The sequence below is a fragment of the Rhinatrema bivittatum genome, chromosome 9 (assembly GCF_901001135.1).
Source record: "Rhinatrema bivittatum chromosome 9, aRhiBiv1.1, whole genome shotgun sequence".
Classification (NCBI taxonomy): Eukaryota; Metazoa; Chordata; class Amphibia; order Gymnophiona; family Rhinatrematidae; genus Rhinatrema; species Rhinatrema bivittatum.
In genome coordinates this window covers 6,780,295-6,807,865 of record NC_042623.1, presented here as the reverse complement: position 1 = coordinate 6,807,865, position 27,571 = coordinate 6,780,295, and the positions used below count along the sequence as shown (strand labels likewise).

Genomic DNA, 27,571 nt, shown 5'->3' with positions numbered 1-27,571 from the left:
ATATGATAACCTATATAACCTCATAATATGATACGTAGCAGATGGGGACAGGATATGGCTTTTGGTTAAGGCGACAGATGCTTGTGGGTTCATGTTAGCATGTTAGCAGATTAGTTTTATCTTTGGTTAGGACGTGTTTACCAGTCCGTTATAAGAATTAAATATCTGTAATGGCATGAGTTATATAGATATTTATAAAGTTCAAATGTTTGTAACAATATGGGGTGATAGTAGTGGTATGGGGTGGTAATTCTGGTGTGGGCGATTAGCTGATCCTATCTTTGAAGGCTTGTCTGAAGAGCCATGTTTTGAGTAGGGATGTGAATCGTGTGATCGATCATCTTAACGATCGATTTTGGCTGGGGGGGGAGGGAAATCTGATCGTCATGGTTTTTTTTGTTAAAAATCGTAAATCGGGGGAGGGTGGGAAAACCGGCACACCAAAACAACCCTAAAACCCATCCCAACCCTTTAAAACAAATTCCCCACCCTCCCAAACCCCCCCAAAAAACAAATCAAAGAAAATTATTTTTCATTCAGTGCAAGGTTAAGGTCTGGAATTCATTGCCAGAGGATATGGTTACAGCAGTTAGTGTAACTGGATTTAAAAAAGGTTTGAATAAGTTTCTAGAGATTAAGAACATAAGAAATTACCATGCTGGGTCAGACCAAGGGTCCATCAAGCCCAGCATCCTGTTTCCAACAGAGGCCAAACCAGGCCACAAGAACCTGGCAATTACCCAAACACTAAGAAGATCCCATGCTACTGATGCAATTAATAGCAGTGGCTATTCCCTAAGTAAACTTGATTAATAGCCGTTAATGGACTTCTCCTCCAAGAACTTATCCAACCCTTTTTTGAACCCAGCTGCATTAACTGCACTAACCACATCCTCTGGCAACAAATTCCAGAGCTTTATTGTGCGATGAGTGAAAAAGAATTTTCTCCGATTAGCTCTTTTGGATTACTGCACCCCATATGTATGACTCTTCACTCCTTGGCATTGAACCCTACCTGCCAAATCTTTGACCACTCCTCAAGCTTTCTTAAATCACTTTTCATACCCTCTACTCCTTCAGGCATCTCCACTCTGTTGCAGTGGAATAGCCAGAACTCATTTTTTGGGTGGACACAAGGTTAACATGGGTGGGCTGTAGGCATGCAGGTCTGAGACCTACTAGTTCTCTTCTTATTGATAAATAATGCCATGTACTGCACCCTACAATGGCTTTCTAAGTAGTTTTCAACAGCCATTGTGTATCAATCGTAAAACTTTAAAACATTTTACCTCAATTATTTCAAGCACTTATCACCATTGAAAATTCCTTATTAATCTGTATTAATTTATTTTATATTTATTGCAGTTTATAATGCACAAGTATATCATGTAAAAAGCAACGGAAACATAAATACAGCTAATCATATAATAAAACAAAAATCAACATATTCTTTCATGAATCCTCTTTGCAGAAAGCCAGAAATCATCATAACTACAATAAAATAGCATTAATCATCAGAACAAGAGCAGAGCTAGAACAATTCATATTACAACTAACATGAGAAATAAATATTCAAATTCTGGTGTCACCTCAGCAAAAAATAACCCTCCACTGCTATTTTGTGAAGTAACACAAACTCTTGCAAAGAAACATCTAGAATCTTGTCATATCCTACAGTCACGCACTGACTCTCAGGATTCAAATAACAGCAACCTTATGAAAAAGCAGCAATGCAAATACTACACCAGGCCCTAGAACATTAATACATCACCTACTGGAGTAACAGAACAAGCTGGACTACTACAGAGAAACTACACGCTAGCAGAAATACTGCACTTCAGTCACACACACACACAGGCAAACCAGAGACCGACCCTTACCTAATATAAAAATAAGAGACTACAAATTAGAAACAAAAAGATGCAGACAAAACCAAACTAGAAAGCCTGAGAAACTAAAGTCTCTGAACAGTGGAATACTGAAGAAAGAGCAAAATACACAAATATAAGAAATGCACATTCCCAAAGATGGCATATTCCAATTGCTAAATTCTCAAAATAATTTATTTTTTTTTACCTTTGTTGTCTGATCTTTGTACTTTTCTAATCAGTTGGTCCTGTCTCTTTTTTCCCACTTTTCCCTTGTTGGTCATTTCCTAATTCCTTTTTAGGAATTCCTCTTCTTGTTCTGTTTCTTTTCTTACTGTCTTCTTCCCTTCCTCTCTCATACACACACATAGTGGCTCATGCTTTCTCTCGCAGACTCCCTCACACACACAAGCTCTCAATCTCATACTCTCTGTCTCCAAGCTCTTGCTCTCACATTCTCTACATAAACACACACACACACACACACACACACGCTCTCACTGTATCATGCTCTACCACAAATACAAGCTCTCACTTTCATAAACTCACCCCCCACACAAAAGCTCTCACTCTAACATACTCTACCATACACACACAAACTCTCACTCTCACATGCTCTTCTACAAACACAGTCTCTTATTCTCACTCCCCGGCACCCATTCTCACATACACAGATGCACACCCAGGTTCCCATTCTTATGCACACACAAATGCACACCCAGGCTCCCATTCTCACCCACAGACAGATGCACCTTCAGGTTCCGAATCTCACTCATATACCCACATGCCCAAGCTCCATTCCTATCACCCCTATACAACCGCAGGCTCCCATTCTAATCCACACACACAGAGGCTCCCATTCTCACCCACAAACATACCCAGGCTCCCATGCTAATCCACACACATGCACATACTCCAAGGCTCCCATTCTCACCTACATACACACATTCAAGCTCCCATTCTTACCCACATACACATACCTTTTCATTAGGCATAGACAAACTCCTATTTCTACTGTTGTGGGGATGGGATCCCGCAATGCCCTTGGTGCTCCAGCTCTCCTCTTCGCTGTCGCAGGAATGGGATCCAACGATGGCCTTGAAGATCCAACCCTCCTCTTTGCCATCATGGGGATGAGATCCTGTGACAGCCTTGCTGTTCCAGCCTTCTTCTTTGCCATCACAGGGATGGGATCCCACGATGGCATTGCTGCTCTGGTGTTAGACAGCCCTGGTTGGGTGGGCCTGAACCCAAAGTGGATGGGCCATGGCCCACCCAGGCCCACCCATGACAACGCCACTGCTCTGTTGCCGATCTTAGTATCATCTGCAAATAGACAAACTTTACCTTCTATCCCTTCTGCAATGTCACTCCCAAAGATATTGAACAGAATCTGTCCCAACAGCGATCCCTGTGGCACTCCACTTAACACCGTTATCTCTATCATGTAGATTTTAAAACTGTTGCTTGTGCAAAAATGGCCCCATACACATATATGTGGGCCACACGCGAGCAACACAAATTTTAAGAACCCGGGAAGTATGCATGAATATACCTGTGCACACGTCAAGAATAAGGAAGCAGAGAAGGGGCGGGGCATGACTTATGCACATAACCCTCATGGCACACGTTGCCATGCCACCTGCATAACTTTACCTGGTCTGGAGATTTTGATCCAGAGGATTCCTGACACTAGGGGGGGAGGGAGAGAGAGAAAGCATCTGACGCTCTCTATATCTCCCACTGTAAGAGGGGCACTTTCAACTCAGGGTGGGTTTTGGGGGAGGACGTTTTACATTGGTCTGCCTAGGGTGCAAGGGTCTGTAGACCCTTGTAACACCCCCACCCACCAAAACCCACCCCGATTCAAAGTACCCTTCTACAGTGGTACATATTAGAGATGTGCATCGGGTGCCCAATCGTTTCCGCTTTTGGTTTTGTGTAGCCACCGGAAAAGTTCATATTCCTGTGGTTCGTCATTTTTTTTTGTATAAAATCGTTTTCGGTTTAGCGCACACTAACGGGATGGCGCGGGTCATCCATTGCTCCTACCATGTGACAGGGGCCGGCCAATGGTACCGATAGCTCCTGTCACATGATAAGGGCAAAGGGCCATTGACGCCATTTTGATTTGTGGCAGCCGACGGCCCGAGAGGGGGACATCGCTCCTGGGACTCCCATTGGACCACTAGGGACTTTAAGCAAGTTTTTTGGGGGTCGGGAGGGTGGGGGATTGTAAATAATTAGATCTGAAGGGTTGGGGTGGGTTTGGGGTTTTTTTTTCTGTGTGCCCTTTCTCCCCCCCCCCCCCCCCAAATGATAAGAAAACCACACGAAATTTCCTGGGCTTTTCCTATCATTTTCGGGGACCCCCGATACATGATGTAATAGGAAATATCGTACAATATTTCCTTTCATCATAAAAACGATGCACATCCCTAGTACCTATATATAAAGTGTCCGATTGTCTCTCTCTCTCTCGTCACTTGTTGTGCACATAAAGGCTGCACTTATACGTGCTGCAAGGATATTTTAAATGATACACACGCATGATATAAAATTAAGCGTATCTTTCCTTGCGTGCCCAATACGCGCATCTATGGGTGACCACATGCTCCTTTTAAAATGTACCTGTATGAGAGCAGGTTTCATTTACCATCACACGCCGTCTCCTGACAGACATCCAGTTTGTAATCCAGGCCACCACCTTGGCGCTTGCTCCCAAGCTTCTCGTTTTATTCATAAGCCTCCTATGCGGGACCGATCAAAAGCTTTGCTGAAATCCAAGAATATCACATGGAGCGCTCTTCCTCGACCCAATTCTTTAGTCACCCGATCAAAACAATCAATCAGATTGGTCTGACGGGACCTTCCCCTGGTGAATCCTTGCTGCTTCGGGTACAGCAACCCTCATGATTGTAGATAGTTCTCTATCCTTTCCTTCAGCAGAGTCTCCATTAATTTCCCCATAATAAAACTCACAATAAAATAACATTTGAAACAATATGATACATAAAAGGACCAGAAAAGCTGCTTATAAGAACATATATAGGGAGAGGAACAAAACTGCCAGGGCTGTTCTGAGACCTGAGCATACTCATTTCACTCCGTAGTAGGAGCGACAAGTGAAGGGATTGCCAGGCAGGCTCTTCTGAACAGGTGCGATGCTAGAGCTGCTCTAAACTGTAGGTTCTTTGCTGGAGGGAGTTCCAGAGCATTGGCCCTGCTACTGAGAGGGCTCTGTCACCAGCCACAGCAAATCATGCAATTCAAGGAGAAGGAGCAAACAGTAAATTCGTGTTGGAGGATGTGAGTAAGGGCCCTTGAAGGAGTATAAAAGACGGAGGGTGGAGTTAATCCAGGGACAGGTGATATGACTGAACGGGTAACCAGTGGAGACACTGAAGGCCGGGGGATGTGCGATTTCCCTGCGCATTCCCTAAGAAGAGTAAGGTTGCCTGTCCATGAGTGCGGGGCAGTAAACCCAGGACCAGACCAGTCTGCCAGAAAATCTGGGGCCAGTTGAAAACCCTATAATGTACGGTATGGCACAGCTTCCTGCCCAGTGCAAGAAGCTAAACGAAACGTCTTCAGCTAAGAAACGTCGCGATTCCTGGAAACGTATCTCAGTGACGAGAAAAGTCTCCTCCAGTTCAAAGGTGAGCTGGCACTGTCCACGGCTGAAAAGAGCAGCCCAGGCGGAACATGTTCGCAGTTCAGAGGGCAGTAAAATGCACAGGCAGCAGGCAGATGATTTTCCTTCATTTTTAAAATGAAACAAAAGGAAAACGAAGAAACCTTCATTCATTTGCTTTTAAAATGTTGCCACCATTATCACCCACAATCCCCTCCTGTGCCTCCCTGCCAATGTGCTGCAGCCCTCCTCCTCCTCCCCCAAACCCTCCTACCATATTTCTGGTTCTTTTTCTGCCGCAGGGCAGGAGGGATCCCTGGTGGCTCCTGGCAGGCCGAGGGGCGCCATCTTTAATTTCCTCTGCAGGAATCAGTCTCACTCTTTCTCTCTCGGTGCTGCTTCTAAGCCTGGTGCCAGCTGTTAGCCGAAGAACAGGTTCAAAACAAGCTTGTAACAACAATAAAAAGATTACCATTTATCATCTGAGAATCAAAATACGGCAGGAGAAAAAAATGGAGAGCTAGGAGTAAGGTTACAGCAGATCTAATAGAGCAAATGGAAAGTCAAAATGATCAGAAAAATACCTGCGGCAAAGCAGGTCCCTTTATTTCTCAGAACGCTGCCCTACTCTCAGCTCTCCATCTCTTTTTGTCCACGTTCTTCTCTGGCTTCCTGAGTTTTCAGAGCATTTGTTTATTTTCCAAAATGCATTCTTACTTTTATACTGCCTTCCAAGCTGCAATTTGGAATCTGCCTAACACTGCTGTCTGCCATATCTGACATGAAAACCCGCGCTGGAGGCAGAATGGACCTTCACTCACACCTACCCCACCCCCGCCCCCCCCACCTGAGGTGCCTCCTGTCTATCCCACCCATCGCAGCCATAATCCCAAGGCTCCCCTTCGGAGCCCCATGCAAGTATAACCTTATCCAGCCAGCAGGGATTGAGCGATCTCTGGGATGCCCATTCTCCTGGGCACCATCAGTGATACCTCCATAGCACCTCCAGCAGGAACCAGGTCCCTCACATGGTGATGGATCATCAGGTCAGCCTTGTTCCTTAAATTTATAAAACAGAAACTATGAAGACACGTTCTATACTCTTAACACAGCTTTTAAAACATATTGATTTGGAATGGAAAATACATTTCCAGAGAAAAGAGTTCTTGAAGCCCCAAGGTGCTTCAAAAGCAGTGCAACTTTCAGAGACAGACAGACAGACAGACAGAGAGGGCCATTGGAAAGGTAAGGGATGGGAAGCTTTGGCTCTTGCAGTTGACAAGGTTTGAAGTGAAATACAATATCCCACGCCTACTTTACATTATGCCTAGTCTGCTATACAAATACAGAACTTATTGGGCAAGTGCAAACACTGATGTACTTGTCCATGAAATGTGAAACGTTGTAGATCACATTAAGTCCTATTAGTAAGTTAAGTAGATGATTGCTACTGCAGCGTAATGCCCTTCAGCGTTTCAGTGGCCAGTTTGAAGTTGCATGCAGACGTCTGTAATAGAGTTATTTTCAGAAATTGCTTCCAGTGGTGATTAAAGAGTTCAGAAACACGGGACTGGATGATAATTATTGAAGAAATCTTACGTAAGTTTCTACTTTAGTTTTGACTTGTACGGCTTAAAAATGCCACTTTCTAGTCCATGTACTTCATTATGCATTTTACTTTGTTTCCTGCTGAAAATTCGATTCTAACTGCCTCACAAATGGATGCTTTATTTGAAAGATGTTTCCAAGGGTACAAAAAAACTCTCTCTAACAAAATGGCTTTGATTTACGGGTTGGCAAGAAAAGCTAATGTTTTAACCTTTCAGCCAAGGTGCGAACCAGTTCATCACAAGAATCTGTGTAATTTGAAGTGCTGATGAGGTCCAACTTCAGGTCTCACAAACCACTGTTTAGTCTTCACATAATGCAACAGACTAAGAGCCAGGTTTCTCTAAGGCTCCTCCAAGTCTGTGTTTGTGGGCGAATAACTTCCTGAATCAGGCCCTTAGCAAAATGCATCACTGGGGCCATTTATTTTTCTATTAACATTGTTACTATAGAGATATTGCTGGCTATTTAGGTTGTTGAATGCTAAGCAATAAGTTTGTGAAAAGAAAAGTGTCTGTGCAATTAAGCACCTCAAAGTTTCCACTGACTTCTGATATGTCTAAATATTTTGCAGATTTACTGGCCCGCGGCTAAAGAGAGGGTGGAATTATGTAAACTAGCAGGGAAGGATGCCCATGTGAGTATAACGAGGCATGCCAACCGTCCACAATTGTAGACTGATGTGCTTCATCGGAAATACACTCTCCAAATATGGTATTATTATTATTTTAAGAGCTGTTTCAAAAGTGGCAGGAGACCCGTGCCAAAGAGCAGACAGACGGTGCATTGTGCTTCCCTTCTCAAATGTCCCCTGAGCGTCTTGAGAGGAGCAAGCCAAAGCCAAGTGCATTCGAGGTAGCTGAAACACACCCTGGTCTACCATAACTCATCTTAATGGGCTAAAATTATGACGGGATATTATCTGGAATGAGTAAAAGGGTACTGGTATCTGGTGGTCTGTGTTGCCGAAATCCATGTGAACCCACAGGGGCTGGGGATTTTGAATGCACACGCTTTCACATTGAAAAATCAGACCTGGATCATAGACAAATTCAAGCCAATTCACTTACAAAGCAGAGCTGGTGATCACAGGATCTCCTCTGGCTACATTTCACGGGGTCAAAGTCGCTGAAGGACTGATTAACTGCTTTGTAACGAAGTTCACCACCAGTGAGTGGAAGTAAAGAGCTTCTCTTTGGCCAACTCTTGAGATATTTGCATTAATCGAGAAGTGATTCTTATCCTTTCTCGTTTACTTTGTGTCTCACCAAGAACACCATGCATGCGCTTTAGCACTTTTCTTGTTTGCCCACATCTTCTCTCGTCTCTAGCCAAGTAATAGAGAGAGCAATCACTTGTGTATAAAGTCCTTGAGAGAGTTATTTCCGGTGCTGACCTCCATCCCACAAAATCAGGATTTTGAGCTTCCACACTGGATGTGAGAACTTGAAGGCATATTTTAGAAGCAATTCTGGGCAGCAGAGTTAGGTCTCCCACTGGCAACGCTGTGCTAATTAGTAATTACTTCGTAGCTGCTTCCAGTAAAACATGATCAGACACTTTCCCTCAGTTTCCTGGGGCCTTGATGTCTTAATGTACAGTTATGATCTGCTAAACCCCACCCATGGGAAGACCTCCCGATTATATAAGTGGCTCTTGGCATTTGTTTATTCTGTCCATCCATCTGTCCATTCATTACCCTAAAGTTTAACGTAGCTCTCCTGAATGGCCCTCTGCTAGTTTCCTAAACAAATAGCAGATGGTGGGTGCTCCACGTTTTCACTGGATAACACAAGAGATGCAGTCCCAATGTTGACCCGAGGAAATGGAAGTGAAATCAGACTCCACATCCAAAGATGTGTGTTGCGTGGCTTTCCCGTGAATGCCATCAGCACACCCATGAAAAAGTGAATGCTGACTGTCTCTTTCCTTATTCCATGCCATTTGCCTCCCCAGACCACAGTATTTGAAGATACCTGACTGCTTGTGATGTCGTCTTTATAGCACAATCTGAATGTACTATAAAGACTCATGATTCCCAATCAAGTAGACCATCAGTTGTAGTCGCAAACTGAGATCTAACATGAAGGAAGCAAAAAAATAGAAAACCTCTTCTAAGCAGATTAGACCAGTGGCAGTAGCGTTCTTCAGTGATAAGTGCTTCTTTTACCGTATTTTTATCCCTAGGGAAGACAGCTTGTGAGAATGTTTTTTGTGTATCTGCATCTCTGTGTCCTCTCCAATAATTTTTGTGTTTCATCTTATCACACCAAATTTCCAGTAATTGCCATGGTAATAAAGGGAATTCTGGCAGGGATATTATTTTTTTTCATCGACCTATGCATGCAGAGGCATAAAATTAAGCTCCATTAGTTAAGAACATAAGATTTGCCAGACTAGGTCAGACCAAGGGTCCATCAAGCCCAGCATCCCATTTCTAACAGAGGCCAATCCAGGCCATAAGAACCTGGCAAGTACCCAAACACTAAGAAGATCCCATGCTACTGATGCCAGTAAAGCAGTGGCTATTTTCTAAGTCAACTTGATTAATACAGGTAATGTTCTCCTCCAAGAACTTATCCAAACCTTTTTTAAACCCAGCTATACTAATGACCTTAACCACATCCTCTGGCAACAAATTCCAGAGCTTAATTGTGAGTTGAGTGAAAAAGAATTTTCTCCGATTAGTTCTGAGTGGAATTTGTGGATCTTCCTTTGCACAGTGTAAAAGCACCTTAGCAAAATGCATCACCTACATGGGAAAGTAAAGAACTGGTTTCTTCTCTTTTCTGCTTTTTACAATAGGCTGAATGTGCAAATTTCATCAAAGTTCTTCAGCACTTTAACAAAACCCATGCGTACATCTGTGGGACTGGTGCTTTTCACCCTTTATGTGGCTATGTGGAACTCGGATCACACAAAGAGGTAATTTAATCCGTTCTTTTGATGCAAGTGGTGCGTGCATGAAACGCCATCATCCATCACGTCTTCCCAAAGGCACTTTCTATAAATATATAAGTAAGTGAAATGGTAGATTGCACAAGTGTTAGAAGCAGTAATGCTTGCACATTTTCTATATGTAAATATAACCATTCCGTCACCAACACCCCTAACTCGTTATGCGTTAACATAGAGATTGATAATGTGATGACTGCATTGCGCCCAGATGTTTACTTTCTTCACATTTCCCTTCTTATTGCTCTTGTTTCCCCACTTTTTAGTTCACCTTATAGCACGCTTTATCTTCCAAGCACATGAGCAAATGGTTACCCTCCCAATGTGCTCACCATTGGATGACTGGAGATGGCAAGGAATCCCTTACAAAGCGACATCCTTGCAATAACTCCATTCCATGTTTTGTCATCTTATCCCTAAAAGTTCTGGGTCTCCAGAATCTGCTCCACAATCGGCCGATACACTGCCTGCTCAGCACATCCTTGTTTGCCTTGGTGAAATTGTTATTCCTCATATAAAATGCACAGACCTCCTTCATGCGATACACAAAACCAGGTGGCAGATGTGGGGGTTAGGTTTCCGGGCTCCAGATATATAAATTCAGATGACTGGTATGAGATCAGGATCCAGTCAGGATGGTGCAGAACAGGAGGAGTCCTTGTGCATAGTGCAGTAAGGGACACGTGGAGTGAATATTGCTGACAATGTGTGTGCAGGTGATGAAAGGGAATAATCTGGTTTTATTAGGGTAAGCAAGGCCTATGAGCTGTGTTTTTTTTAAACAGAGGATTCTAATATTCTTATTCACAAAGATCAGTGAATCTCTTTATTCGAGAATTTGTTTTTCTGAAGGAACTGTTGAATTTGAGTGAATCAAGCTTCCTGAGGACAATTATCACAGGGATTTAGCTGGGTAACTAAGCAGTTACCCAACTGAATTGCTCTGGTTGTAAACTGTCCCTCTCCCAGTGGGTAAATAGACCTCCTTACTTTCAATAACTGGGTATATTTAGCTGCAGGAAGAAAGAGCCATTCTGGGAGCTGTAATATGTCGGGGAGGGTAATCAATCCTCATAGATTTTATTTTTAAATCTACTCCTGGTTTCATTTCTCATAGGTATTGCAGGTGCAAAATATGGGTGTAATTTTGTGTTCCCCCCTCCTTCATGTGTTTTGTAGGCAAATTTCAAAGGGAAACTCCCTGAGTAGCTGCAAGAAGTGTGAATACACAAGCAGCAGCTGCACTCGCTCTTATAAATTTGCTCCCATTATGTAACTCGCTCAGTGTATCCATACGCAATGATTTGTGCCTCTGAATTCCTGGAACATTTATTATCTGATCACCCAAATTCATTTTTCCCCTCAAAAGTCAGAGTCCGAGAGCTGGAAAAGGAAAATGTGTTAGCTATGCCTTGCTTATCTAGTTTTCTGGCAATACCTTCCCTGGCTCTTTCACCGGTTCATCCTCATTGGATCAGTTGGTTTATTTATTTATTTATTTATTATTTTTATATACCGACATTCAGGTTTGTCCTTGGCATCATTCTGTCTGGGGAACTTCATCTTCTCCTCCAAGTCCCACCTTCATGCGTCTTTAGATTCACAGATCTACAGCATCTTTTCATTTGTGAACCTCCCCCTCCCTTCCCAACAAACGGTTGACCACGTATCTCATTTCTATGCAGGACATCACATTCAGGCTAGATTCGCACAATCTGGAGTCTGGAAGACTGAAATGCCCCTTTGACCCTCAGTCACCTTTTGCTTCAGTAATGACAGGTAAGGGATTGATAGTCTAAAGATTTTCTTTGCGTGCTCCTAATAGTTTAAATTGATAATGTAAGTTAAGGTAATGGGAAACAGTCATCCAATCAGCTTTCTCCATGTTGAAGGGTCCCACATCTCCTCTGTGTCTCAGAAAGAAAGGATATGTCATGATATGTTTCTGCACTTCCAGATTCTCTCATTTAAAAGAAACACATACACACACACACACACACACATACACACACATACACACACACACACACATACACACACAGACAGACAGACACACACACAGACACACACACACACGCACACAGACACACACACACACACAGACACACAGACACACACACACGCACACAGAGACAGACAGACAGACAGACACACATACACACACACACACACACACACATACACACACACATACACACACATACACATATACACATACATACACACATACACACACATATACACATACATACACACACACACACACACACATATACACACACACATATACATACATATACACACACACATACAGACACACCCACAGACACAGACACAGACACACACAGACACACACACACAGAAAGCTCTGGCTTGGAATGCACCATCATCCAGCAAGAAAGTAAAACTTCAAAAATATTTTCTTTTCGCATTTATTTTGATTCAATTACTTGTTTTCTCCAAATCTGAGTTCAAGGTGAGTTACAATTCAGCAACTGTAGTTTCCCCTGCTCAAGAGGATTTAGAGTCTAAGAGGGCAATTTTCCATCAACTCTGCGCAGCCTCCTAGAAGCGCGGATATGGCTGCACACAGATCTACGATAGTTAATTTTATAACTTGCGCTCATCAGGCACATGCGGATTGCAAAATGCAAGCATTTCTACCCCAACGTATGTGTTTAGGTTTGGTTACGCGTGAATACCTAGAATTGCCTCTAAAGCCCATTCTATTCCTAGGTATTTTATAAACGTACGCGTGCATGTTTTACGTGCGAAAAAAATAGAACTTGCTTGCGTAAAGCCCTGATTTATAAGTGGAGGCCGGTATATTTTTAAACATGCGCATGTAAGTTTGCTGGTACCTTCACCAGTCCATCTCCTCCGTCCTCATACCCAGTCCTCCCACTCAGCAATAGCAGACAACAGAGGAGTCTGATATCAATTGCACAAGGAAATTAGCAGGTGTAAAATTGCTCAATACATTGCCTAATGTATTCATGTAAATCTCTTATAAAATAATAACTTACCCCCGTACCTCATGGCCTCCCCCAGGAAAGCTCCTACACTGCCCCCTTTTTTTGCAGGTAAATGTGCAAGCAAAACTGAAAATATGCGCATATTTCTTATGTTTATAAAATAGCAAGTACTCTGCTACAAACTAAATATGTGCATACATGCTAATTGTACACGCGTAACTCATTTGAAAATTCACCCCTTAGTGTCTCTAAGGGACTCATTTTCCAAGCCGCTCGCACGCGATAAGGGACCTTTCACACGCGAAAAGTCCCTTATCGCGTGCGATACCAGGATGGGGGCGGAGTCGGGGCAGAGTCGGCCCCGGAAGAGGAGGAGTCGGGGCGTCACCGGGGCCGACTCTGCGCCGACGCCACGGACAGCAAAAAGGTAAGGCCCTTTTCGCGTCCACTTTCACTCCCAATAGCTGCACCTCCTATGGTGGCGCTATTGGGTGTGAAACCGGCAGCGATCGCACCGCGACGGTGCGTTCGCTGCTGGCTAGCGCAGGCCCGCCCCCCCCGTTTCGGCCCCCCCCCCGCCCCTCATCTTCTAAAGTATCGCAGGCAAATATTTGTCAAAAATGAAGCATATCGTTTCCTTGCACACTTTGAAATATCACAAGATTTGCCCAAGGTACAAACAGATTTGCAGCACTTTTGCCCAGTGCTTAAACCAGGCCTATAATCTGCCCCAGGAGCTTCACTCAACAATTTTCCCTAAATTCTAGAAATGCACAAGGAAAGGCTAAAGAAAAGTGTGGAGCTAGGACATAGTAACTTAGCCGGCTAAGTGCCATTTTCAGTATTGGCCTCTAAGTGGCACCGCAGAATATCCGGCTACGGTCAGCAGGCGCCATTTAGCCAGCTAAGAAGTGGATCAGTGAGGAGCCCAGCAGGAATTGGTGGATCAGTGAGGAGCCCAGCAGGCCGGATGAAGTAACCGAATAATTTGATATTCAGAATTAGGCAGTTGATTTATCCGGCCAACTCTGGTTGGGGACAAAAGGCTGTCCTAAAACTAGCCAGTTATACAAAACTTTAAGATAGCCGGGTCTGTGCTGCTGAATATACAGCACTAGTTAGGCAGTAACGTGCAACCGGCTGGACCCACCTGGCCTGCCCAGCAGCTTCTGTATGCACCTCTCCCCCACAAAAGATCAAATTCCCACACGCAACTCAGCCCGCAGTCCGGTTGCGTCCCCTTGAAGGTTGCGACTGCCATTTCGTGCAGGTTGCCCTTAACCCTCCAAGACGCACCTCGGAAGCAGAGCTCTGCTGCCCTGGGCTTCAGCTGTCTCTCAGTGAAATCTGCCCGGCTTTCCTTACCGTTCTCCTGCCCCTAGGGATCCGTGCACAGAGGATCCATAAGGGCAACACAGAGAATCAGGGTGGACAAAGCAGAGGACGTGTGTGTCTAGGCATGAGAGGATTGTGTGAACACAACACATTTCTTCTGGTTCATGAGGATAATTATCAATAGCCTGCATAACTCGGTAAATACACGCAGAAGTAATTGTATCTCAAGTTATGCCCGCCTTTTCTAAACTGTGCAGCGGGAGCCACAGAGTTTATAAAATATCACCTATTACTGCCTCAAAGGCACATGTGTACGTTTCAGCTTGGGCAGATTTCTTATGCCTGGTTTATATGGCTTGTATATCTGTTTAATTATGCAGAAAATAATTGAAATATACACACATAATAACCCCCAGGGTATGCGCGGAGGAAGGTGTCTTATAAAGATGACTGATGCATTGTATGTGGGTATCTTGCATAGGAAAGTACTTGTGCACAATACATACTTTCAGTTTGCTAAGACCTCCTCCAGTTGACTCAGGCCCCTCACCAGTCCACCCACACCCCACACCTCCACCCCCCAAAAAAGAGAGGTCAGATTTCATTTTCTGTGACTTGATTAGCACATGTAAAAGCACACACATGTGTGCATACTCTGCTTATAAAATCCCTGATCCACCCTATCCCACCTCGAAGCATCATCTTTCTCCCCGCATGCTTTTCCATGCAGAAGTATCTGCGTCCTTGCCCCCTTCTGAAAATTCACTCGGCCCACACAAAGGCCCATTTTGCCCACACAAACCTCACGGCCGTCTTTGAAAATCCACCCCTTTGTTTATAAAATGGACTCTGCGTACTCCATCCTGAGGCTGGGTGGTCCTGCATCTGCTGGCGGGTGGTATCTCTCTGACCTCCAGATTTCAGGCGGCATAATGACTCCTTTCTGGCGCTACTTTTCATGCTCCCGTTCATGACGCTGGAGAATCATTGCTTGACTTACCTAACGGAACAACGTACTAACGGAGCCCTAGGAGAATAAAGCGCTGGACAATGCCCTGCGTTGTGCAGAAGAAATACGACAGTGCTGCTGCCTGTCTAGCATTGGACTTTTCAATCCCTCACCGAGACGATGACTCGGGGCCATGATCTGTGATCACAAGGGCCTTTACTCTCCATGAAGATCCCAACAGTTGTTTCATGAGAATTTGCAGCAGAGAACAAGCCTGTCCTCTCATTTCAAAGGGCGAACGACCCCCATTTGCTATAACTTCCTGGACATTAACAGGAGCTATTGTTTTGCTTTCCCTGTGTTTCCTCTTTACTCCCTCTCCCTGCATCCTTGAAGTCGTTTTCGGGGTCTGTGCAATGCACAAACTGTGAAATCACTTTCATTATGAAAAGGTTTTACAAGGCACCTGCTAGTTTGTTAAATGGCTAATTAAAGTTTGATTATCTTGTGCACCACTGTCCCCGCTTGTTAAGAAAATGCAGTCGTCCCATGTTTATCACCTCCTCTACCTACTGATTTAGATTATAATATCTTTGAATTTTTCCTTGAGAGATGGGCCAGTTCCGATGGTTAATGGCCAAACTTCCATCTGTTTAATTGCTGAGTTGTTTTTTTTTTAATTTACAAATCCCTTTTCCTGAATTGCAATTTGGGGATCATTTCTGCATTAACACTCACACTAAAACTTTCTTTTAGCATTTCTGTTGCTAAAACACACTAAAACAGCACAAAATGTGGGATGCACTCAGTTTTAGCATAGCATCCATGTTAACCCAAAAACGAAGAGAATCTCAGCTCATTAGTCACTTGATTCTAACTACCATGGGATCCATTTTCAACTGCTGTGTGGCTCGGTTAGTTAGCTGGATTACTTTTTCTGGCTACTGTCACATATGGCCAACCATTGCTGGTTCATAGGACAATAGATGGCAATGGGGTAGACAAAACTCCTTTTCTAGAAGAGAATATATGGGAAGAGCTAGAAAAACTGAATGTGGAAAAAAGCCATGAGGCCTGATGAGGTTCATCCCAGGATACTGAGGGAGCTCAGAGATGTGCTGGCAGCTCTGTTGCATGACCTGTCCAATAGATCTCTGAAAACGGGAGTGGTGTCATGAGACTGGAGAAGAGCAATTGTGGATTCGCTTCACAAGACTGGTAGTAGAGAGGAGACCAGAATCTACAGGCTGGTTAGCCTCACCTCGGTATGGGAGAATCTGCTGAAGAATAGTGAATTATCTACAATCCAGTAAGTTGCTGGATCCAAGGCAGCATGGATTCACCTGAGGAAAGTCCTATCAGACAAATCTGATTGATTTTTTTGATTGGCTGACTAGAGAATGGATAGAGGAAGAGCACTCGATGTGATTTACTTGGATTTCAGCAAAGCTTTTGATACGGTCCCACATAGGAGGCTTGTGAATAAAATGAAATGCTTGGTAGTCAGCGTCAAGGTGGTGGAGTGGATTGTAAACTGGTTGATTGACAGGAGACAGCAGGTAATAGTAAATGGAACCTACTTTGAAGAGAAAGTGGTATTAAGTGGAGTGTCCTGTGATCTGAAGGTGGTGGGGCGAAGTGATCCAAAAGAGCTTTATGTGATGGGGGATGTAAGACTGAAGTGCATGGACCAAGAAAGGGATCTTTTGATAATAGTGTCTGAAGATGGTAAAGCAATGTGACAAGGCGATAGCTAAAGCCAGAAAAATGCTGGGCTGCATAGAGAGAGGAATAACCAGGAAGAAAAAGGAAGTGATGATCCCCTTGTACAGGTCCTTGGTGAGGCCTCACCTGGAGTACTGTGTTCAGTTCTGGAGACCGAATCTCAAAAGGGTCAGAGACAGGATGGAGGCAGTCCAGAGAAGGGCAACCAAAATGGTGGGGGGTCTCCATCAAATGACTTATGAGGAGAAGTTGAAGGACCTAAATATGTACACCCTGGGGGAGAGGAGTTGCAGGGGAGATAGGATACAGACCTTCAGATACCTGATAGGGATGTGAATCGTTTTTGAACGATTAAAATTATCGTCAGATAATTTTAAAATCGTCCAAAATCGTTAGATACGCGATACAATACAAATGCCCCCGATTTATTGTTAGGGGCATTTGTATTGTATCGTTAAATAGGGCGCGGGAAAACCGGCACACCAAAAAACCCCTAAAACCCACCCGAACCTTTAAAACAAATCCCCCACCCTCCCGACTCCCGAACCCCCCCCCCCCAAAATGTTTTAAATTACCTGGGGTCCAGTGGGGGGGGGATCCTGACGCGATTTCCTCCCGCTCTCTGGCCACCGCTGCGTTGAGAAATGGCGCCGGTGGCCCTTTGCCCTTATCATGTGACAGGGCAAAGGTAGCGTCGGCGCCATTTTGTTTCCTGGATCCCGACGTTACGCGTGCGGGATATCACCCCCGGACCCCCGCTGGACCCCCAGGGACTTTTGGCCAGCTTGGGGGGGGGGCCTCCTGGCTCCCACAAGACTTGCCAAAAGTCCAGCGGGGGTCCGGGAGCGACCTCCTGCACGTGGGCCGTATTGCCAATCTTCAAAATGGCGCTGGCGCTACCTTTGCCCTCACTATGTCATACGGGCGATTTACGATTTTTTGACGATAAATTGGGGGAATTGTTATTGTATCGCGGCTTTAACGATTTTTGACGATTTAAAATATATCTGACGATTGTTTTAAATCGTCAAAAAACGATTCACCTCCCTAGAAACTACTAACTGTATTTTGTGCATTGTTCTTGTGATGTGAATGCCTTGCACAGTGCGTTGTATACTTTCACTGGCGTGTAGAAACCAAGCAATACATCTAATTATACTATCTTAGTTTTAATGTTGTCTGTTGTACATTCAAGATGAGGAAGTTTCTCAACCTTCATCAATTAGTCAACAGGCAGTTCTGAAAAGTAACATTTCAAAGTTCCTGTGTGCACAAAAGTAGTGAGGGTTTTTTTTTCCAACAACAGCTTAAGTGCTGGCAAAGATACCCGTCTACTAATAATATGAACATAGCCGTTAAGCTCTGTTCAAATATTATATATGGCTCTTTTTTCACGTGCATGTAAAAACTTGGCATCCCAGATAAGGCAGAAGGCAGCCTTCCTGAATTATGAGTGCATGAAAGTAGAAGGTCAGCACACAATAAGTGAAGTGTTCATTCCAGTTTTAAAATTCCCGTTCCAGAAAGCTACGTCAGAGCTGAGGGTGAGCCGTGTAGGTTGCTGTGATTGCGAAGGAATAAGTGAGGTGCTGAAAGCTGGCTGTCAACAGAGGTCAGCGTAGGATGCAGCTGTGGTCACTGAGTTCCTTTCAGCTAGACAAACACTAATTATAATATCCATTCTTCACGATGACATTTCCAATAACTGTTATTGCATTGATGGAGAGATAAAATGTCTGCAGAACTTTGAGGAAGGAAGATTCAAGTGACAGACATTCTGATAAGAGTTTTAGGAAATGTGTTTGCCTAGTGGTACCCTACTCTGGGCAAAACCCCAGTCCTTCCTGGATGCTAGAATGTATTGGCAACAATGGAGATAATTTTCAAAAGGATTTACAAGTGTAACACTGGGTTTTTGAAAATTGCTACTTTTACTTGCATAGGGTTGAATTTTCAAAAGATTTTACCTGTGTAAATGGGCTTTTGAAAATTGCTACAATGCATGCTACTTTTATATGTATACCTTCTTTGAAAATTCACTCCAATGTGCACAATTTATAAATTCTCTTCAGCTTTCCTGTTAGTTTTAAGAAAATGAGTTAAGAATGATGAAATAAGGAAATATCCAGCTAAGAAGGAGGGAGCGCACAAGTTGGGGTTGACCCCCTATCCCTGCTGCTCCAGAGAAATGCATGGACTGATTCAAGTTCGCCAAAAAAGATGTGAGAGAGACCAGAAGAGGAATAATGGTTTCTTCCACAGTTAAAAAGGAGTGACAGAGCTCACACGGGGGCTACTGTCCCCCATCATGATCTGCCATAGAGCAGAACCACCGCACACTCACACACACATACACACTCGCATACACACACACACTCACACACTCACACACACTCTCACACTCACACACTCACACTCACACTCACACACTCACACTCACACACTCACACTCACACACACACACTCACACACTCACACTCACACACACTCACACACACTCACACACACTCACACTCACACTCACACTCACACACACTCACACACACTCTCACACTCACACTCACACACACACACACACTCACACTCACACTCACACTCACACACACTCACACACACTCTCACACTCACACTCACACACACACACACACACACACGCAGACTCTCCCTGCAGCCCCAATCTGCCAACTCAGTCTACGTCATTCAACAAGAACGGTGGGAGGGAGACATGCAGGTACTCTGAGGCTCAAACAGATTCGGCAGGACGTGTGCAGAAGAGAGAGCCATCTTCATGAAGACTGGAGAGGTTAGAAGGAAGGGTGGAGGGAAGAAGGGGAAGATAAAATAAGGGAGAAGGGAAGGGAGGAAGAGAAGAAGGTGAGTGAAGAGTAAGGGTAAGTCAAAGGGAGGAATGGGCGAGAGAATAGAAGAGCAAAGTAACCTTGGGATCTGGGGCTCCTGGGAAGGTTCTCTCTAGTTGCATTTTGAATTTTCATAATTCTATTTCCAAAGTTCTGTATCTGACTTTCAAAGAGATCTCATATGTAAGTTTAGATTTTCAATTCGGAACAGTTGGTCTATAATTCAACCACTGATATTTTTCCTATGAATTTATTTTCACTAGCAATTTGTATCTCCATTTTCTCTTTATAAAAATAGAAAGCCATGTTATAACATTTGCATTTCATAAACAAAAATAGCTATATGGACTAAAATGCTTATGATTCCAATTACAGTAACAGTTATAAAACTTGGTTGAAATATTTACATGTTCATGAACAGTTGATTATGGGTTCTATATGGGGTTTGAGATTTCTTCATAGGTGTTCTCTTCCATCTACAGACGAGTACCTCTTTGCTGGGACCGCCTCTGATTTCCTCGGCCAGGACACGACATTCACACGTTCCTTGGGACCACTCCATGACCATCATTACATTCGAACCGATACGTCGGAGCATCTGTGGCTCAATGGTACAAGAGTGGAATTCGACTGCTTCTGATTTATTTCAAAGCTGCTTGTATGCAATGTGTACAGTACACAGATAAGGTTAAAGACATAGGGTAGATTGTAGGTCGTCATCCAGGTTGGAACAGAACATATGGTAGATAATATGGAGTCCGTTTGGTGAACTGTATAGTCGGAATATAAAGACGGGTGCAACAGTTGCAGGTGCTTAGTGAAAAGCTTGTATAAATACATTAAGCAGAATTAGCCCAGTGGTGGACAAGGTTGTGGGCTCCTGATCAGGAAGTCCTGGCCTTCATCTATCTAGTGGAAGGACGAGTTGCTGGCATAGAGTTTAAGGGACGCTTGACCAGTTCTAGGAATATGCAAAAAATGTTCACGTTTTTGAAAACAGTTTAATGCACTTTTTTGTAAAGAGACACGTCCATGCAATGTCAGCAGATCTGCCTCAGATCTCTCCAAGATCTGACAGAAAATGGATTTTCTAACCTTATTTCACAGTGGGATTCATAGTAACATAGTCCACGTAGCCCTTCAGTCTGCCCAGGAGACATCATGGATCTTGCTAAACTGAAACCAGACACACATATTATAGATGCATCTACATACCCAGTAGATTTATAATGGATAATTAGAACACATTTTGAAATACGTTACACAGTCCACAAAAGTTGATGTATAAACGATTGTTGGTTTAACACTTTGCATGTGAGCACTGTGCTCAGATCTGGGGAGCACATCTATAAAAGGACACTGATCAGCGGGAAGCATTATTAAAAGCCTTGCAGAAAGAGACTGAGGGAGCTAAGTAGGTACTGTGTGGAGGGGAGATGTGATACAAACCTTCAAATATCACAGAGGCTTCAAAGAAGTACCAGAAGGAAGCATTTTCCATTACATGACAAGCTCAAGGACAAGGGCTCCTAATATGATGTGGTAGAGAGGGAGGCTGAGTGGAAGCACCCCTAGGATAGACGCAAAGGAATTTAGGGAGAAGACCCGAGACAGCACAAATGAGCAGAGTGGCTGGACCAAGTGGTCCTGCTCCCTCAGCAAGCTCCATGTCCCTGTATGGAAAAACGCAATCCATGTAAGGAGGCGGAAGCCATGAAAAATTTACTGCAGGCATTGCTGCCTGAAATGATCTCCTCTTACCTCTAGCTTGTGCTGTGCCAGAAATCAGACGTCTCAAGAGCCTACTGTGGCTCTGAAGGAAAAGTCACAACTCCATTCAGGAGTTCTCTCGTCAGTCTGTCTCGCCCAGGAGCAGGAACCTGAGCAGGCCTTGATTATACAGATCATCAGCAGCCCCTGATCCTACTGCCTCTGTCTGTCTCACCCCCGCTGCCAGGGCTCCCTCTGCCCCATTCCCTCAATGTCAGAGTTTACCACTCGTTTTGGGCCTGAACAGGGTTTTACGTGAGTAAGTGGTGCTTTGAAAATCATTTGGGGACCAGTGTGGTTTAAGGTTCAGGTGTAACCCGGTTTTGCACAGGTTTTTATATGCATTGGGAGCAAACGTGCCGGAGGGCGGATTTGGGGGTGAGGATACAACTTATGCACAATACGTTTTGCATTTTCAAGAGTCGGGGCATAAGTTACCATGCACAGGTTACGCCCTGCCCGGTAAGGAAAGTTTTACAGAACAAACCTATGAGCAAAAATGTGTTTTGAAAATCCTCGGTAAAGTCTGTGTACACATAGGGGTAGATTTTAAAAGGGTGCACGCGGGCGTGCATTGCGTGCGCTACCCGGCACGCTCACATGTACACCCGATTTTATAACGTGCGTGCGCAGGCACGGGCATGTTATAAAATCTGGGTTCAGCGCGCACAAGGGGGTGCACAATTGTGCACCTTGCACGTGCCGAGCTGCGCTGCCTTCCCCCATTCCCTTCCCCCACCCTTCCCCCCTTTTCTTTTTTTTCAATTCTATTTAAATACTTACTTCAGCCCTGGCCGACTGCTGCTGTGTCTGGAGCCTCTGGCCCCGCCCCCAGACCACCCATTCCCCGCCCCATCCCCGCCCCTTTTTGCAAGCCCTGGGACTTACACGCATCCTGGGGCTTTACGCACGTCGCCGGGCCTTTTAAAAATCGGCCCGGCGCGCATAAGACCGGATTTATGCCTGTAACCTTTTTAAAATCCAGCCCATAGTGTGCGGGGAGTTATAAAATTACCACCTCCTCCCGTCTTCTCAGAGCCCCATATTTATATTGTACTGTTTTCCGTCTCTGAGACTTTAAAGGAAGCATTGGTCTTGTACACATTTCAGCTCGGAGTGCTTTTGACTTTATCGTAAGTCACACTGGGCCTGGGAAGTCTGACTTTCTGTAACAGACAAGTCAAATGCAGACGCTTCCCCTCTCTGTAACTGATCCATAAATCCCTGATGATTTAGGCTGCAAATACAAAATTATTTTAGATTGGGAAGCCTAAGTTTCTATACTAAATATTATAACTGTCTGCACTGGCGCAGTGTCCTCGGTTACGTTTCACTCGTGAATTTTGCCGCCATTCTCAGAGTGAAAATACGTGCATGCTTTCACTGTAAAGTTACGGGTGCTCACTTTACCCCCTCACTGGGAGGATCATTTCATCTCTGTAAAGTTACGTGTGCTCACTTTACCCCCTCACTGGGAGGATCATTTCATCTCTGTAAAGTTACGTGTGCTCACTTTACCCCCTCACTGGGAGGATCATTTCATCTCTGTAAAGTTACGTGTGCTCACTTTACCCCCTCACTGGGAGGATCATTTCATCTCTGTAAAGTTACGTGTGTTCACTTTACCCCCTCACTGGGAGGATCATTTCATCTCTGTAAAGTTACGTGTGCTCACTTTACCCCCCTCACTGGGAGGATCATTTCATCTCTGTAAAGTTACGTGTGCTCACTTTATCCCCTCACTGGGAGGATCATTTCATCTCTGTAAAGTTACGTGTGCTCACTTTTCCCCCTCACTGGGAGGATCATCATTTCATCTCTGTAAAGTTACGTGTGCTCACTTTACCCCCTCACTGGGAGGATCATTTCATCTCTGTAAAGTTACGTGTGCTCACTTTACCCCCTCACTGGGAGGATCATTTCATCTCTGTAAAGTTACTTGTGTTCACTTTACCCCCTCACTGGGAGGATCATTTCATCTCTGTAAAGTTACGTGTGTTCACTTTACCCCCTCACTGGGAGGATCATTTCATCTCTGTAAAGTTACGTGTGTTCACTTTACCCCCTCACTGGGAGGATCATTTCATCTCTGTAAAGTTACGTGTGCTCACTTTACCCCCTCACTGGGAGGATCATTTCATCTCTGTAAAGTTACGTGTGTTCACTTTACCCCCTCACTGGGAGGATCATTTCATCTCTGTAAAGTTACGTGTGCTCACTTTACCCCCTCACTGGGAGGATCATTTCATCTCTGTAAAGTTACGTGTGCTCACTTTACCCCCTCACTGGGAGGATCATTTCATCTCTGTAAAGTTACGTGTGCTCACTTTACCCCCTCACTGGGAGGATCATTTCATCTCTGTAAAGTTACGTGTGCTCACTTTACCCCCTCACTGGGAGGATCATTTCATCTCTGTAAAGTTACGTGTGCTCACTTTACCCCCTCACTGGGAGGATCATTTCATCTCATCTCTGTAAAGTTACGTGTGTTCACTTTACCCCCTCACTGGGAGGATCATTTCATCTCTGTAAAGTTACGTGTGCTCACTTTACCTCCTCACTGGGAGGATCATTTCATCTCTGTAAAATTACGTGTGCTCACTTTACCCCCTCACTGGGAGGATAATTTCATCTCTGTAAAGTTACGTGTGCTCACTTTACCCCCTCACTGGGAGGATCGTTTCATCTCTGTAAAGTTACGTGTGCTCACTTTACCCCCTCACTGGGAGGATCCTTTCATCGCTGTAAAGTTACGTGTGCTCACTTTACCCCCTCACTGGGAGGATCGTTTCATCTCTGTAAAGTTACGTGTGTTCACTTTACCCCCTCACTGGGAGGATCATTTCATCTCTGTAAAGTTACGTGTGCTCACTTTACCCCCTCACTGGGAGGATCATTTTATCTCTGTAAAGTTACGTGTGTTCACTTTACCCCCTCACTGGGAGGATCATTTCATCTCTGTAAAGTTACGTGTGTTCACTTTACCCCCTCACTGGGAGGATCATTTCATCTCTGTAAAGTTACGTGTGTTCACTTTACCCCCTCACTGGGAGGATCGTTCTTTAGGATCTCAGCTTCATGGGCAAAGCACACGTTACTGATGATGAGGATGATAGCAATTGCCGAAGTCTCTGGCGATGTGGGCTTTAAATATGGACTTTTGATGTCGCCCTTTTCGTTTCAGGAGCAAAGTTTGTGGCAGTTTATCCCATCTCGGACACGTACAATCCCGATGACGACAAGATCTACTTCTTTTTCCGAGAGGCGTCCCAGGACAGCAGCACCTCCGACAGAGCTATCTTTTCTCGCGTAGGAAGAGTGTGTAAGGTAAGGGACATTTACCGTAGGGGGGAGCACTAAATATTAAGCAGAATACAATGTCGATGTTTTATTTCCTCTTCCAGTAACTCCTGCAGCTCGGTGTGATTTAGGAACACAGAAGTTCCAAATCTTTGCTCTCCCTCCGTCTTCCTTCATGAGATGGGGAGAGCGGGATCATGGTGTCCCGTTCCCTTCTGCCTTGCTATTGCTAGAGGACGTCCTTAGGAGTGCTGGACTGGGTCAGGCTGCATCCCAGGAGCTTTCAGGGCAGGGTAAAATTACTAATGTAATTCTATTTTTAAAAGGATGTTCTTCAGATTGTTAAAGTCAAGTCAGGGAGCAGGGATGTGCAGAATTAAAAAGTTTCGGATTGGTTTGATTTTCATTTCATGCATGTTTTGGTTTCATTTTTTTTTTCATTCGGTTCATTTACCAAAAAGGAAATTAATATTAAAACTCCCCAAAAAAGCTCAAAACATAAGAAACCCAAACCAGGCATCCCACGGCTCTCCAGCAATCCTCCTGCCTGTAAAATGTAGGCCAGGGCTGGGCCAGCCTGGTTGTGTCTGCGCAGACCCCTCTGACCCCACTCCCAGGGCTGGGGCCTCCATGGGCACTTCCCACCCCCTGTAAAGTTATGCTAAAGCCAGGGACCTCTCTCCACACCCCCCCCCACTTTCCCTCTACCCATTGGCTGCCTGTAAAAACGAATGAAGTGCTGGAGCGAGGCCCCAGCAAGTGCATCTTTAAAACTGGCACCGTAGGAGGCGGTTTTGGAGTTTGTTCCATCTGAAGTGAACCCAAAATGGCTTTGTTTATTGAATTGTATGCATTCGTTTATAACAAATGCACTTCCCTAATGTGGTTCAGCGCGTTTATTATTCTCTTTTATTAACTTAGCAGTTAATACCCTATCTGAGAAATCTGCTTTCGAGCTTTAATAAGACAGCGCATTAACTTCATCTTCCAGAGGGGATTATTGCTATTATTAGCTAAAAAGTATTTGTCCTAAGACTTTTTAAAGGATTTTTCCATATTTCTTGTAAAAAGTAGCTACTGTGAATAATCCAAACGAGGCATTTCTGTGGGAATAATGCTGTGTTACGAAGGAAAACAGTTACGCAGAACCTTACTGGCCATTTTATGAAGGTTACAGTGGCCGTCATCACCTGAAGATCTCTGGTGGTCAGCAATCAGCCTCCTTCTCCCGTCCACTTCCTGTCTCTCCAGCTTAGCATTGTGGTCAGGACAGTAAGGTGCCCGTCCGTAAATGATGTCACACTCCCACGGGTGGGGAGGGGGTTACCTCTTTTGTGACGAGAGGGTTTGGAGATGAAGCCTGATAGGAGGGGTGTGTGGGATTGATTTCCTGTCAAAATAGGGTGACGCCATTTATGGACGACCCCCTAAGGTGGCTGTTTTGTGGACTTTGGATGAATCCATTCTCAGGATTCAGAAGGTGGCTACGCGCCAGGCTTACTGAGACTTATTTTCCCATTTTTTGTCTATGGAGAAAAGAAATGTAGTAAACGGGGGTCCTATGTTTGCCGGAAGAAAGGGCGCGCTGCTCTGTCATATCATTAGCTTATCATTTGATTGGGGACATCAGAGGGCCGAAATCAACCATAGTCAAGTGATGGGAATTCTTTGAAAAAATACATATCCAAGAACTCCCATAAAGGAGTCAGAAAATATTGTTTTTTCACTGTTCTACGGAACAGATTACATGTAATTTGCCGTATTCGCTGGTTAATGCGCTGCCCCACGTGCACGTGTCACTGTCTTAAGAGCATTTATGTGCTGGTGGAGGACGGAGAAATAAAGATGCGCTGGCTGACTTGTAATAAAAGTTTGTTTTTTAAAATTATAAGTAAGATTTGTGGGCGGCTGGAGCTGTCATCATCTCTCTTGCTCGTGTTTCATTCTATCCTCTTCGTATCCACTAAATCTGTCTGCCCTCATCAAAACATTTGTATGGGACCAAGGCCTTCTCTGCAGTCTGTTTTACAATTCACCTTCACCTGAAGGTTTGGATCCATGCCGGAATGCTCCTAAACCACCCTTTCTTTACACGTTTACATGCACATGATAGATACACACGTTTTTATGTTTATAAAATACAAAGTACATGAGCAGAGGCAACCTATGCGTATATATGTTCATTTTTACACACGTAACATTTTGAAAATTCACTTTCAAGTGTATAAAAGATGTAAAAAACCAGAAGAATCAATATTGTGGGTTTTTTTAAAGTCCAAAGCAGATTTCTAACATGCACTTTTAACATAAATGCAAATAAATCAAATAAAATTAAAACAAATTAAAATCATCATCCATAAAACCTGACATGGGCATCTTTTGTCAGATTTGTCTGCATCAGGAGTTATGAATCATACAAATCACAATAAATCATATAAAATCAGCAAGAATACAGGGATTTATTTTCAAAGTACAAAACTAGAAGAAAATATAAAGTCAGCAGAAAACCAGACAAGCATCCACTCCGGCTCCTGAAAAACAATAAAACCATTATAACTTGTAGAATCCCAGAAACACATGGATGAACCCATATT

General features: G+C 44.1%; 1 protein-coding gene across 1 annotated transcript in view; it reads left to right on the top strand.

Moving 5' to 3' along the window:
- The window catches only part of SEMA3D (semaphorin 3D), a 263,507-nt gene that overhangs the window by 141,823 nt on the left and 94,113 nt on the right, over positions 1–27,571 (top strand). Inside the window, exons 4-8 of the mRNA XM_029615995.1 lie at positions 7,685–7,747; positions 9,916–10,035; positions 11,751–11,844; positions 20,390–20,518; positions 24,862–25,004. Of these exons, the coding sequence (XP_029471855.1) occupies positions 7,685–7,747; positions 9,916–10,035; positions 11,751–11,844; positions 20,390–20,518; positions 24,862–25,004 (549 nt within the window). The remainder of the gene's footprint in view (positions 1–7,684; positions 7,748–9,915; positions 10,036–11,750; positions 11,845–20,389; positions 20,519–24,861; positions 25,005–27,571) is intronic.